Source organism: Rutidosis leptorrhynchoides, chromosome 3 (assembly GCF_046630445.1).
Source record: "Rutidosis leptorrhynchoides isolate AG116_Rl617_1_P2 chromosome 3, CSIRO_AGI_Rlap_v1, whole genome shotgun sequence".
Classification (NCBI taxonomy): Eukaryota; Viridiplantae; Streptophyta; class Magnoliopsida; order Asterales; family Asteraceae; genus Rutidosis; species Rutidosis leptorrhynchoides.
The window spans coordinates 665,200,280-665,215,745 of record NC_092335.1 but is presented as its reverse complement, the minus strand read 5'-3'; the positions used below and the strand labels follow the sequence as shown (position 1 = coordinate 665,215,745).

General features: G+C 30.8%; 1 protein-coding gene across 1 annotated transcript; it reads left to right on the top strand.

The window, feature by feature from the left end:
• The first annotated feature begins 9,231 nt into the window (after positions 1–9,231).
• On the top strand, positions 9,232–11,606 carry LOC139899288 (uncharacterized). Its single transcript, XM_071882112.1, has 3 exons — positions 9,232–10,033; positions 10,157–10,349; positions 10,839–11,606. The coding sequence occupies exons 1-3, from the start codon at positions 9,665–9,667 to the stop codon at positions 11,342–11,344; spliced, it is 1,068 nt and encodes a 355-aa protein (XP_071738213.1). The 5' UTR covers positions 9,232–9,664; the 3' UTR covers positions 11,345–11,606.
• Positions 11,607–15,466: the final 3,860 nt, after the last annotated feature.

Below are 15,466 nucleotides of genomic sequence, written 5' to 3'. Positions count from 1 at the left end.
GAAGGGTGCTCTTTTTCAACATTGCCAACGTATGACTTTTAAATACTAAATTCACATGATTGAATATTTGACCAAGTAACACCACATAATGCTCAAACTCTACTTCAACACTTGCTTAGCTCCACTTTCAATCATACATATCATCAGTGTGCTTTGGTGAAAACTGATACTCCATTACATAACAAGGGTTGTTCCATCTCCACCGATCTTGAGTCTGTGCATTATCGTGTATACTAAAGTAATTTAACTTGAAAAGCACTTCCCATATGTAACATTGGGCGTATTCAATCTTACGGCAACATCATACCCATTCCCATTTGCTTAAATATAAGTATGTTCTTCAGTAAATGTCGAAGAAGCTTTTTTGTGATGACCCAGAAATTTCGACTAAATTTAAACTTAATCTTTGTATGATTAACATTTCCGACACGATAAGCAAAGTCTGTAAAACTGAATCTCAAAATTTTTGAATTACTTTTATATATTTAAATACCTTCGGTTGTTTTCGACGATTCGCGAACAATTATATGTAAAAAGATACATATATACTATAACATGAAAAGGTAACAATGTATTAATTGTTTGATACCGTACATTAAACTTATTGGTTTAAATATCTATTTGAATGTATATGATAAGTTGAAATATTTATTATTAAAATTTATTTATAAATAACGTCCAATGTGTATTTAAAAACTGATTTATGTATATTAAAAAGATATATACATATATATAATAAACGATAGCAACATTCGTTTATTGATTCAATTGATATTTAGATAAGTTAACTAAAGCGTTTAAGATGAACCAGTTAAACACTAATTTGCTACAGTGTTTTCAAATTGCCACATTACTCAAAATGCTACAGTGTTTTCGAAAATCACTATTTGCTACAGTGAAATTGACTTTGCTACAGTGACTTTGCTACAGTGAATTGCTACATGGCATATAGGCACAGAACCCATGCGATCGCATGGGGTCTGAATTCAGGAGACACCTATAAAAGCTCGACTGGTTCCATTTTTTTTTCATTTTATTTTTACTCCGTATTATTATTATAATTTATATTATTATTATTATTATTATTATTATTATTATTAAGATTAATATTATTATTAATCTTATTATTATTAGTAGTATTTGTATTATTAGTATTACACATAAAATACTACGACGAGGTAATGTCCAAATGATTTCAAAATATGTTTTCGAGCGGGAAAGAGCTAAGGAAAATATGAGTTATTGCCAAGGAAATTATGGGTAATGTTCGGGGGTATTTTTGTGAATCAAACCTCGTGTTTATCATCTCCGATGCGTCTACGTGCTTTCCTGCAATATTGTATATCAATATTAAACTGTGAGTTCATATGATCCCTTTCCTCATATATTTTTGGGCTGAGAATACATGCGCAGTTTTATAAACTGTTTTACTAAATGGATACAAATACTAAAACTGATTTTGTGTGAGTTTCATAAGATTCCTTTTACTCTCTACATTTTTGGGCTGAGAATACATGCAAATGCTTTATAAACTGATTTACAATATTTATATGCGTGAGTTTCATAAGATCCCTTTTACTCTCTACATTTTTGGGCTGAGAATACATGCAAATGCTTTATTAACCGATATACAATATTTATATGCGTGAGTTTCATATGATCCCTTTTACTCTCTACATTTTTGGGCTGAGAATACATGCAAATGCTTTATAAACTGATTTACAATATTTATATGCGTGAGTTTCATAAGATCCCTTTTACTCTCTACATTTTTGGGCTGAGAATACATGCAAATGCTTTATTAACCGATATACAATATTTATATGCGTGAGTTTCATATGATCCCTTTTACTCTCTACATTTTTGGGCTGAGAATACATGCACTTTATTTTAAACAATGGACACAAGTACATACTTAATTCTACACTGAGTTTGAACCGAAAATCCCTTAGCTTTGGTAACTAGTAACTGCCGGTTATAAGAACTGGTGGGCGCGAGTAGTTATATATGGATCCATAGGGCTTGATATCCCCGTCTGAGCTAGAGCACTAGCCTTTTAACGGACGTATGCTATTTGAGAAGCGTACACGTTGGTTTGCGTGTATTATTAAGATGATTATACAAAGGGTACAAATTATATATACGTTAAGTTTAGTTACCAGGGTGCTCAATTTTGTAGAACCGATTGATAAACGTTTCGGATGAAACAACTGAAATCTTGTGATCCACCTTTTATGTAAAACCTATTGATAAACGTTTTGAATAAAACAACTGAACTTTTGTAATCCACATTGATATACGGATTATGTGTAATATTAAAACTATGAACTCACCAACCTTTGTGTTGACACTTGAAGCATGTTTATTCTCAGGATTCTAGAAGTCTTCCGCTGTTTGCTTATACGTGATACAAGATATGTGCTTGGAGTCATACATGCTATATACAAGAAACTTGCATTCACCAAACCATTACCATGTACCTTATTTTGACTGTATTGTCAACAGATGTATTATTGTAAACCATTTAAATGGAGATTATCTATACGTAGGAATCATCAGATGTTAAAAACTTGGAATTTATATATTCATTTATGAAATACCTTTACAAACGAATGCAATGTTACAAAACGTATCACATAGAGGTCAAAACCTCGCAATGAAATCGATGAATGACGTGTTCGTCCATATGAATTTGGAGCGAATCGTCACATTTTTGATCATATTCCCATGTCCACGGCTCTCATGAGTCTCTTTCTCATGAACATCAATATTCAATATAACCTGTTATTCAGCACAATAATAGAAAAATTGTTACTCAAGATCTTATTTAATGCCTTTATTTAATATTTTATCCTGACTTTTGAGAAGATTTACAACAGATGACGCTATGTACATATGAACTTATAACTCATCATATATGGCAAACGTTCAATATAGAAATTAATTTAAAGCATTCCACTTGCAGCAAAAAGAAAAATAATCATGAATCGCTTATAATAAAAATGGGTCGATTTGTGTTACTTTAATATAAGGGTTCAAACCATTACCACCATAGTAAAGTGTATTTTTTGAGCAAATGTTTTTCTATATCTTTTTGTTTCCCAATCCTTTTATACTAAAGCGTATATAAAAATTTAGCAATTGTGTTTATGTTTTAACATGGTAATCAGGTGTTGAACAACAAAATTTGGGTCAAACTTGAATAGGCACCCGTGCCAAAGATGATTAGACACAACGTGACCCATACATTTTTAATTTGTACAGATTATTACCCATTTGGTTGCATTAATTTAACGTGTTACGAGACCCAACTATTTTGACTGCTTCAAAGCCATATATCTATACTAAAAATTCACCATAGAAAACACAAATGTCAGTCCCCTTACTATCTATAGATATGAGAGAACGTCATCCACCTAACATTCTAATGAAAGTAGATATTTTAGAGGCTTAAAAAATTTAATATTTAGCTCTTGCCACCATTTCATAACTTTTGAGAAATAAAACTCAAGATTGTAACGGTAAAACTAACAATTATACATGCCCTTACCTTCAGGTTCTGCTCACCACCATCAACATCATCAGATTGAAGGGACTCGTATTCCTTGAGAATTGACATTGACCCATTTAAAAATATTAAAACCTCCAAAAGAATATATCAGTATTAATTAAATCATAGATATATAGTGTTACTAAACAAGGTTTTGAAAAGCGTCTATCAAGCCTTATATTATGCATCTAATATTCTAAAGTAGTAAAAGTTCTCACTTATCCCACTTATCGAAAGGTCATGTTGGTGTTTGCTATGGTCATTCATAAATATTTAGAAAAATATATAAAAAGGAAAGAAAATCATCCTTGGCATGGAATTTAAGCTTAGGGACTAAATTAAAAAAAAGTCAAGAAGTTAAAATGAACCACCTGCTTATCTTTTGTAAGGTAGTTGCTCCACACTAAAGATTGTAACCCTTGCATTTGACAAGCCACTTCATCCAGGTATCTACAAAGTGAACCTTCAGTAAAAGGTACATGTGCAACCGACACCAAAATAAAGCTTGTCCATGTGTGCCAAAAAATATAAATTATTATAATCGTGAACCACTAATGTACACCTTGGATTAGTCACACATATTATACTCAAGTGTGTAATTATATTAAATATGCATTTAGTATTAATCCAGAAAAATGTTACCAGAATATTCCATCGTCTCAAACACGATAAGCACAATATACCCATCTCTCTACCAAAGAACAACTGACATTTAGAAACTCACTCTTTGATATTTTCCATTAACCTAAGAGTCACAATTAACATAAGATGCAAAGTCAGAAAATCCATTACTACAGAAATCGACATTTTATAATAAGTATTTCAAATTCTGTATCATAATCCCTAATTTAATTATCAACCAACACTTCAAAAATATTCATAAAACATGAACACTAATTTCAAGCTACTCAGTGTAATAAATAATAGAATAACTGTTTAGGAAACATAAGTTACAAAGAGGAAGTGAAAACTAAAAATCTTGAAATGAAAACTTACTTCCGAAAAGAGATACTCTCCAGTTTGAATTAGCTCTTGGTGTTATGCATTACTTTCTTACGATCTGCATAGTACGAATATTTATACTTAATTAAATTGGTGCACTCGGTGTAATCCCCTACTCCAAAAGAAATAATGAATCAAACCTTAGAAGTGGCAACATGAGTAGGTCAGTCAAATTGGTTAACAGGTCAGAAAGGCCTTGGGCTTAAAGTGCTCCTTCGTGGTGCGGTTCAATATAAACTGACATTTATTTAATTTTAAACTCACTTGTGCACCAACAACGTTTAGAACGGGCACACGTCCCGCATGAATTAAGTAAAAGTTTTCGACACCTAAAAGACATGTGTTGCATAAATTTAGCATGTATCATCTTTTTTTCCCTTTTACAATAAACTTTAAGCATAAGAAAATTATTTACCAACAAGATATGAGAATTGTCCAAGAGCCTCTATAAACGATAAGTAACCTATGGTACCACCCAATTCAATGATAGAACATCAGATGGACCGTCTTTTGTAGATAACTACCAACTGGGAATTGAAATAAAGGAAGTACAAAATCAAAACTAAAACATTCGAAATTATTGTGGCATATAAGCTTGGGTTGAGCAACAATGATGTACGGAGAAGATGATGATAGAGAAAAAAGAAATTTAAAAACTAAAACTCTAAGCAGTAAAAGTATCAAGAATGGTAATAACCCACACAATAACAATGACAATGACCCACCTGAAATTCGACAAGAATGAATTTATAAGAAAAGTTAACACCATGGTCATTGAGCATACCATGGTGATTGTTAACGGTTGGATCTACTGCGCCTTCTTGACATCAAAGGAAATGCTACCAATGTTGAGAAGATCTCACTCCAAAATGCAACATGAAAAATGAAATATATGACCAGTTTCAATTACTGTTATGCAATATCAGTAAAAAAAGAAGTCCAAATGAACGGGGCTCAGCTACTAAGCCTATATGAACTCCATCTAACAACTGGTTAACCATCTTTACACCACTACAAAATAGAACAATTAGCTTGTTTGAATTTCTTTCCACGTGCTATTGTATCAAGTGTACCATGGATGTATACGTATATCATCGACTTTAAATCGAGTACCTTGAGTGCATCCAATAAACATAAATTCAAGTTAACAATATACCTTGAGTGTATACGTATATTTTTGAGTACAACAACTAATTAACAATAAACATAAATGAGATAGGAGGAAGGACCTGACGAATATATGCTTTCCAATCATGAATTCAAGTTAGGGTTTTGAAGAATAATTCCCACATCAGATAGCTAATTTCAAACAACTAAACTGAAAACCATTATCAAATTTTCAAACCACAAGATCAATTCTACCACTTTTATTAGATTCGATAGCAGTTCTAATATCTCGATTTAATTAGGGTTTGAACATAAAAAAATTTTGAAATTTCAGAATTAATTCAACTAAATAAAAACATTTAATTGAAAAACCCAAAATAAAATACCTGTATGTATCGTGAATTCGCTTTCCAATGATTATCTTGATAAGTGTCGGATGAATTAGGGGAGGAAGTTAGGGTTTTTTGTTTAGATAATGAAGTAGGGTTTATTTTTTATGACGTGAATCTCTGTTTTATAGTTAAAAAGGGTATTTTAGGGATGTAATGTATGTAAACTTGATTTATTAGCTAATATTTTTAGTGAATGATTAAGGATCGTTGGATCAAGGGGTATTATAATGTAATTTTTTAATCTAATGGTAATTAAGGGGGTTTTAAAAATATCTGTTAGCTAATCGAGACTCTCTTTTAATGTATATAGTGATTTAAAAAAAGGGAAAAAAGTGAAATGACGAAAATGTCCTTAGTTACTATTCATCTTTTTTGTCTATTAGGTAATATAGTAATAGTAATTTTTGATGAAATTTTAAAAGTGATTTTTACTTATTTCCTTATCTCAAAAGTTGATTATATCTTGATCAATCCCCTACTAACTATCCCCTAACTATGAGGTTTTATTTACTTACAATACATTATCTAAATTTTCTAATAATCGTGAAAGTTACAGGTAAACAATGAGTTAATTAAAACGAACAAGTTATTTACATAATTATATTCATTCATATCATTTGTTTACGTGGCTTATATATCGCATATCTTATATAATGGTTATGATTATAATAGATTATCAATTTTAGAGAGATCATTAGAAAATTTAAACCACTAAATCACTGATTAGTCAATTAATATTTAATAATGAAATATATTATTGATAATTAAAGTGGACAAATTGAATTCTGCTCAATGAAATGTTTAGGGTCGGTTATTAAAACGTACTCGTATAATCGTACAAGGTCCAATATTTAAAGGGGTCAAAAAATATAACACAACAACACATTATATGGTTAATTTATTTATAAAGTTATTTAGAACTTATTCTTTGTATATATATGAAAATTTTTCGTTTACAAGGATGTTCATTTTACTTATTGAACAAAGTTTTTAAAATTAACAATACGGCTCTGAAAATGCTAACTAATGGTTAATCTTTTGTTCATTTAAAGTTTTGAGTCGAACTTGAGATAGGTTAATGGTACAAGTATTTGGGACACCTAATTGACGTGTTTTTTGATTTGAGGACCTTTTATGGCAAAAATATTCTTCAAGGACCATTATTAACAAAAAGCAAACACCAAAAGTGTAAATTCCAGCTGAAAGCAAAAGCCGAACCTCCTCGAACGTCATGGACTAACGATAAATGACATATATACCCTTAAAAGCGAAAACAACGGCGTCGTTTTTAGCTGAAAATTCAAAACCCGTGTATTCAACTTTCCAAGAAACTGCTTTATTAATTATTATCAACGAAAATTACGTCATTACCCCTACTAGTTTGAACAGGTACAAGTACTCAACAAAACCAACACCAACGACTCCTTTTTTGTTCAATGACTAGAATACCCTAAAATTATTTAACTTTTTCACTCATTAGTGTGGAATATTATGAGTTTAATGAGGGTATTCTCGTAAATAAAAGGTCACGCAATTTTGGCATTGTTTTTGCAAGGCACCCCATGCCATTAACGTGAGCCCCCGTTCAAATGGTATTTTTATCCGTATCACGAGTTGTACCCGAACCCACGGGTTTAATGGAATACATAATCTATTCATAACATATATATACATACATACTATTATTTATTTATTTATATTTATAACAGACCTAATTATGAATTATGAATAAGAAAAAAAAATTACTCGTAGTAAATATAAATGCAGAACAGAAGTTTTATAACACACGTAATATATTTAACCTTTTGCCCATGGATCTAACTAGTTTTCGAACCATCGCTTCGCGCCGGGGGTTCAGTTTTCAATGTATTTTATTGCGTTTAATTTGTAAAATTATTTCGTGGCTAACGATGATGTCATTGAAGCGCAACTCGAGCCGAACTAAAAGGTATAACCCGTGAAAGATTTAAATGTTATTTTAAATTAACAATATATGTGCATCTCTGCGTTTCACTATGGAATTTTCGACTTTTAAAAATTTAACGCAAAATCAACGTGTATGAAAAGTACCCCAAATATTTAGCGCTTTTTAAAAAGCATCCGTTTTGCGAATAGTTAATGACATTGTGTTCCTAAAATTATTTCGAGTTTAACGATGGTGTCGGAAAAATTTAATTCGTTGCGAGCGAGAAGATATGACCCATTGAATATTTGGGTGAAGTTTATTTAAGATTTTTTATGAACACAATTATTTGACACTTTACCCTCCTGTTTGGGGGGTCAATTTGAATTTTTGAAAAAAGTTTGAGGAGCTTTATTGGTAAAATGAAATTTAGTAAAAAAAAGTGAAGAGTCGAAAATGCCCATATACTATTCATCATTTTTGTCTGTTAGATATATGTATATATATAATATATAATTGCCTAACAAACTACTACAGTTTATCAAGATGTAAAACACTAAAAAAAATAAAAAAATTTATATATGCACAAATTTATATATTCCGTAATTACGACCAAAATTGCCTACCCTGTTTCCCTTTAAATTGCTATTGATTTTTAAACTTGGCCATTTATTAAATACTTACTACTTGTTATAATATTTGCTATACTATTCATATAAAAACATCTTTAAAAAAATGAAATGTTAACGATAGCCTTTGAGGCTGTCGTTAAGGTGTATAATACATTAATACACTTGTACAATTCAATAACTGCCACAATAAATCAAATGTAACTGTCGTTTACAAGTTTTTTTATGCATCTTAATGACAAATTTTAAGGCTATCGTTAGCAAATTTAAAAAAAAAAAAAAAAAAAAAAAAAAACCTTATTCTTGTGGTATACGAAAAGAGTGATCACATTTTATAATTGGGGGATGTATATTAACATTGTAACAGGAAGAAATTTATTTTTACTGTATCACATTTTATTTTACGGTTGGTAGACTGAGTACTCCGTTAAAAAGTCAGGGCAATATGTCAACTTAACGGGACGTTAAAATGGTAATGGGAAACTGGGGGGATTATTGCCACGTAAACAATAAAATATCCACGTCAGCAATAAATACAAACCACTTTATAATTTTTTATATTTATTTTATATTTTAAACTTAATCATAATCTTATCTTTATTATTATATATAGAAAGCCTAAACCCGGTCTTCACTTCTTTCATCACCTCAGAAAAAAAAACCCAAACCTCTTTTAATATTTTGTACTTTTACTCCGATCGTCGCCGGCGACTTGTTGTAATAAACTTTTGTAATGACTTCGCCGGGGATGAGTTTTCCGGCCACCGTCACTCAATTTTTCAATTTTCTTACCGGCGATTTTACAATTTCTGTTGGTGACGTACTACTTACTTAGCCTATAAAACCTAACAAACCCTAAGCCAAAATAATTACAATAGATATAGATATATTTGTTATACATAAAAATGTTAGTTCTATAGCATAAAATCTATCAATTTTGCAGGTTTATAGGTAATGATTTTGTGATTTACTCTGTACGCTGTCTTTTTACTATAACAGCAATTAAAATTGTCATAAAATCAAAAAAGTTGAGGTTTTGTGTAAAATTAGGGTTTCTAAAGTTTCAAGTTTAATTTTGTGGATGCCGTTAACTATGAAGATACAACCGATTGATTCGAGTACACCGGAGTGTTTCGAATCGGTTAAAACTGTACCGAAGTCCCGGTTACATCGATTGTTCGATTTTTCGAGCTTTTTAAGAGGTTCGTCTGTTGCCGATAGGTCCGTGTTAACGGCAATCAGTGAACGGAATGATGAACCCGAGCTCGAACCGAGCTCTGTTTGTCTTGATAAATTGGTCCAGAACTTTCTAGAAGAAAATAATGAGAAAGAGAAGCCCTTTGTTTCTTGTTATTGTAGTACTGATGGTTCTGATGATGACTTTGATTCCTTTAATTGCTTTGGTAAATCTAACAACAGTTCACTCGCTGATATATTTGATCCTCTCAAGGTATATAATAATAATAATCATTTAATTTGATTTTGCTATTGCTATTATAGTTAATCTATAATATAATATAATCTTTTGAATTAAATGTATATTTTTTATTTATTTTTTAATGTGTGTATATAGAGTTTGGTGGTTTGTGAGACGGTGTATGAAAGGAATATGTTGGCTGATGTTGCAAAAATAGTGGAAAAAAACAAGATCTGTAAAAGGAAAGATGAAATTAGTAGAAAGATTGTTACTGATGGACTTTTAGCTACTGGATACACTGTTTCTATATGTAAATCTCGTTGGGATAAAACTTCTACATATCCTGCAGGTAATTTTATTGTTTCTGTTTATAAAATTTTTAATCTTTGCTTGTAACATATTTAATTTGTGATAAAGATTTGATTTTGGCAGTCTATTTATGTTATAAATTTGGATTGTTATATGTATATGGAAAGTAAGTGAGGATACTTGTCACTGCATGAACCCTTTTGTTCACAACTAATTAACCTGTTGAAATTTGTGATCTTGGTACTCGCTTTTTATACCTTGTAAGTTTATGTTTCATGATAAAGTTTTAATCTTGACTGTTTAATGGTGTACTGTTTTGATCATGATTTGATTATATGGAAAGTAAGGTAGGATAAATGACTAGTCATATAATTGTCTTTGTTTAATTTATACAGCTTGCAACTAATTTGCTTTGAATGAACTTAATGAGATCACTAGATCAGTGTAGTATTTTCACTATGCGATTTGTTTTGTATTTGGTGATTGATTTTGATTTTGATTATAATTTTTGGGAATTGGGTATGAACAGGGGAATACGAGTATATAGATGCTGTGATAGAAGGTGGTGATCGTTTGATAATTGACATAGATTTTCGCTCCGAATTCGAAATAGCAAGATCAACCAAAAGTTACAAAGCTGTACTTCAAATGCTGCCTCATATATTTGTTGGTACTCCAGATCGTCTTCAAAAGATTATCAATGTAGTTTCTGATGCTGCAAAACAGAGCTTGAAGAAGAAAGGAATGCCTTTGCCACCATGGCGAAGAGCTGATTATGTTAAAGCAAAATGGCTTTCACCTTGCAATCGAATGATTAATTGTCCTACTGATGCTAATAATCAGTCTTTTAATGATATGACAATCAAGTCCAGCCCTGTTTCGGACCCGATTGATGCTAATTTTATGGACGAATTTGAAGAGGATAAATCAAAGGATGGTGTGAAACAATGGGAGCCAGTTGAGGTTAAACCGAAGATTCCTAAGTCTGGAGGTAAAGTGGTTAGCGGTTTAGCTTCGGTGATCGAAGGCGATTGATAAGTTGGGTTCCAATTCGTCTATCCCGGTTTTTTTTCGATCATATTTTGAATTTGTGGTTCTTGATTTTCTTAACATGAATGATGAAAATGAACCCAATTGGAGATATGCTTTGGATGTAATGGGATTATTAGATGAACTGGACCCTGAAAGGTTTTGGTGTTTTGACTATTTTGTGGTTTGTTTGTTTTTGGTTTTTAGTTTTCCTGCTGGTCTTTTTGGTACCAGGGAAATTATAGAAAAAAGAAAAAAAGAAGAAAAATATATACTGAAGAAGATGAGATGGTAGGCTAAAGTCCCCTTGGTGTTTTTTTTGGTGTAAGGGTCCATCTTTTTACTAACTGCTTTTGATGATAATAATATGAAATATCATCTATGATCTATAATATATAAATAAATAAATAAATGGAATATTCTATTATGGTTTGTAGTATTTCTACCTGATCCTCTGTTATCTTTTCTTGTTCAATTCTTTAGTTTTCTGTCAGAAGCATCTTAAAGTATATCCAGTTGAGACTTTTTTAATTTGTATATGTTGTTTTTAGCAAACGTATAACAACTTATCCAAGATGGCTAATTTTCTGCATATATAACTTTGTGTCCCAAAAAGAGTTGTTAGTGATTTAGCAACATATTTTCACACTAGATTGCTGTTTAAATCAAATTGGTGTTTAAAAGCAGAATTGTGTTGATGGTTAGGTGACAAGTTTTGAGCTTTAGGTAGCTAAAGTTATGATCTTGGTGTGTTAGTTTTTGGGTTACATTGTTTAGAGTTGTATGGTTGGGTAGGTGACAAAAGTTTTGATCTTGAGGTTTTGGAACTTTTATGGGTGTGGTTCTTGCTGAATCTTGAAGAAATGGATGAGTAAAAGAAGGAAAAGTGGTCCCTAATTTATTAAATGTTGGTGATCTTCAATAGGGATGGGGCTAGAAACTAATTTTGAGGTGAGATGAAGGTTGTTTGTTATTCTCTAGGTCCACCATACCTTTACTTATTTTGGATAGTGTGTGTATCCATTTAACTTTGATTCAGTCTTAGTTGGCAATGTTTAAGGACCATTGATGCAATGTTTGTTCCAATAGTACCATGACACGATTTCAGTATCGGCACCAGTCGAGGTCCTGCTGGTCCATACCGATTGTGTATCGACTAGTGTATCATTGGTCGTCGATCAATCATATTCGTGACTAGACGATTGTGAAGAAGTATTCGTGGTGGTGTTTCGTGCTTTATTAACTTTTACGTGATGCAACGGTTTCTTGTGTTAAGACGATTACTTTGATCGATTAAGAAATCTACCAGTAATGTCACCTTTAACCTAACTTTATTTATATCTTTATTACGAATCTTTGGCTCTTTAGTTTCACAAACATGTGATCAACTACAAACTATAACTTTTCTTTGGTTGTGGTATGAACTCAAATAATAATAGAAAAATGATGCTAATGAGAATTGGTGAACCCTTTTGGCAATATATCAAGTCATATTTTATGACAAATTACGAATAGAAGCGACAAAAGTAATAATGTTAATAATAAATTAGAAATTGTTATGAACTTGTCAAAAGTGATGGCCGCCAATTATCATAAGAATCCAAAATTGAATAGTAATTATATGTACTATAAATATGTACCATGTGATATTACATAATATACACTTCTTGAGATATATTTTCCTATGTACTCTCTTTCTCTCTATCTTCTAATAATTATCAATAGTCCACAGTCAAGAACCAGATCACTAAAGGTAGTTATAAGACTACTGAATTATAACACGTTATCAGCACGAAGTGCTCCGTATAATCAAGGTTTATCTAAGCAAGCACAAGTCACTAATCAAGGTATGAAATTCTTTAACGATATCTTCTATTATTTATTAGTAAGGTAAATATTATTATCATCATAAGTAAAATTATATTTATGTAATCTAACTTTTATTAACTTCACTAACATTTATATTTATGTTATTTAAGTTATATATGGTCGGTTATACCGCCTGAATTATATTTATGTAATCTAACTTTTATTAACTTCACTAACATTTATATTTATGTTATTTAAGTTATATATGGTCGGTTATACCGCCTGAATTATATTTCTGTAATCTAACTCTTAATTTCACTAACATTTATATTTATGTTATCTAATATTTATGATTACTTATGCAATTAATCATTATTTATTTCATGCATACTAATATTTATTCTTAAAATTTATTATTTATGCTATCGATTGTAATCAGTAGGTACACCATTCTTTAATAAGAATTTACTCCTTCTTTCTAAAAAAAAAAAAAAAAATTAACAAAATGATGAACATATGATCAAACCGAAAAAAAAAAAAAAATTGCGAATTATAGATAAAGGAGCAAAAAAGATTGTTTATTGGCTATACAAAATTCTCAACTTGGTGCTTCTTTAAGAATAATATGAAGTATGTATGATAAAGTTGTTTCATCTTCAACTTAGGTAAAGGTAAAGGTAAAGGTAGAAGGTTTTTTCTGTTCGGGCTACCCGGGAGGGCGAGTAATCCGACCCCATACTCTAATGTACGCAGCCCAGCAGGATTACTCTCTGGCTGTTTTCAACCCATCCCTGGCCACCACTAAATATTCGCCCTAGACGGGATTCGAACCTGAGACCTCTTCAACTTAGTACTATTAAAACAATCATTGAAGGGAATAAAGCAAGAATGAATTATTGCTAATGTAATGACTATATATATATATATATATATATATATATATATATATATATATATATATATATATATATATATATATATATATATATATATATATATATATATATATATATATATATAAAAGTCGTTTTCCGCTTTACATCAAATACAAAAAGGGAGACAACTAGGAATTATTTGTCGTTTAAACAACTTTTTTCCATGGTCAAAAATGGTAGGTGGTGGCCCAAAGGTGATATAATCTAAATTCATTTCTATTTTGACCCACTCATATTTTTTTTACTTTTTTACTTTTTTACTGATACATTTTGTTTTCATGTTTGAAAACAAGCATCATGGGACACCCCTTTACAACATCAATCAATCATTTTACACCTTCCTAATCCATGAGCCAACCACAATTGAACATCATGATCCCATGATCATCATGATCCCATGATCATCATGATTCGATTTTCAGATTCAAAAGCCTAAAATCAAAGAGCTAAATAATTCATTATTTATCTATATTTTAGAAGAAATGAGAGCCCCTCCTTTGCCTAAATAAAGTTTCACCCAGAAGATAATTAACGGGTTTTGTTGTTGTAAATACATACGCTACTCAAATAAAGCTCCACCTCTACATATAAATATATAATTAACTTGTTTTACTGTTGTAAAAAAAATAAAGAATAGCGGTATGAGAGGAACCCTTCAATATAATTTTTTAAAATAATACTAACAAGCATGTACATTATTCAATATAATTTGTACATTCTTTGATGAAACATAGAACTGCACGAATACTGGATAAGTAGTTCAAATATTTTAATTAATTCTTTAATTTTTAAGTCATGAGAATCTATACAGTATCGTAATATTTGCATATTAAACATCATGCTGTAAAAAAATCGCAGAGCACAGCGAAGCGCACCTCCTATTTCTAGTTATATATATACACACACACATATATTCCTTCCATTCCAAGAATAATATAATAATAATAATAAGACAAAATTACATGGATCGTCCATGTATCTGCTGTTACATTTAAAAAAATTTTGATCAGTGTAAACTAAGTACATCAATGCACCTGTTTCAAAGTTTAAAAATATTTTTTTTTGTGCACATGGTTTAAGAGGGCTGTCCAAATAAATAAAAAAAATCCCAAAATAAAATATTGATAAAACTTGAAACACATAAATCCATTTAACCATACATTTTTCAACAATAAGAAAACACATGAGCAAAGTATTGTTGCTTCGTGTGTGTGTTGATCGATCCCTCTTCGCAGCAGCCTTTGTCCTCATAATAGACTTCGTATCATTGATTAAAGTTAGAACCACAAGTCCTTGATTAATTCCACTCTCAATTTCTTTGCATATAATATAGCGTAAAGTGTAAAGACCTATGTATTGTAGATAATGGTAGCATACACACTAT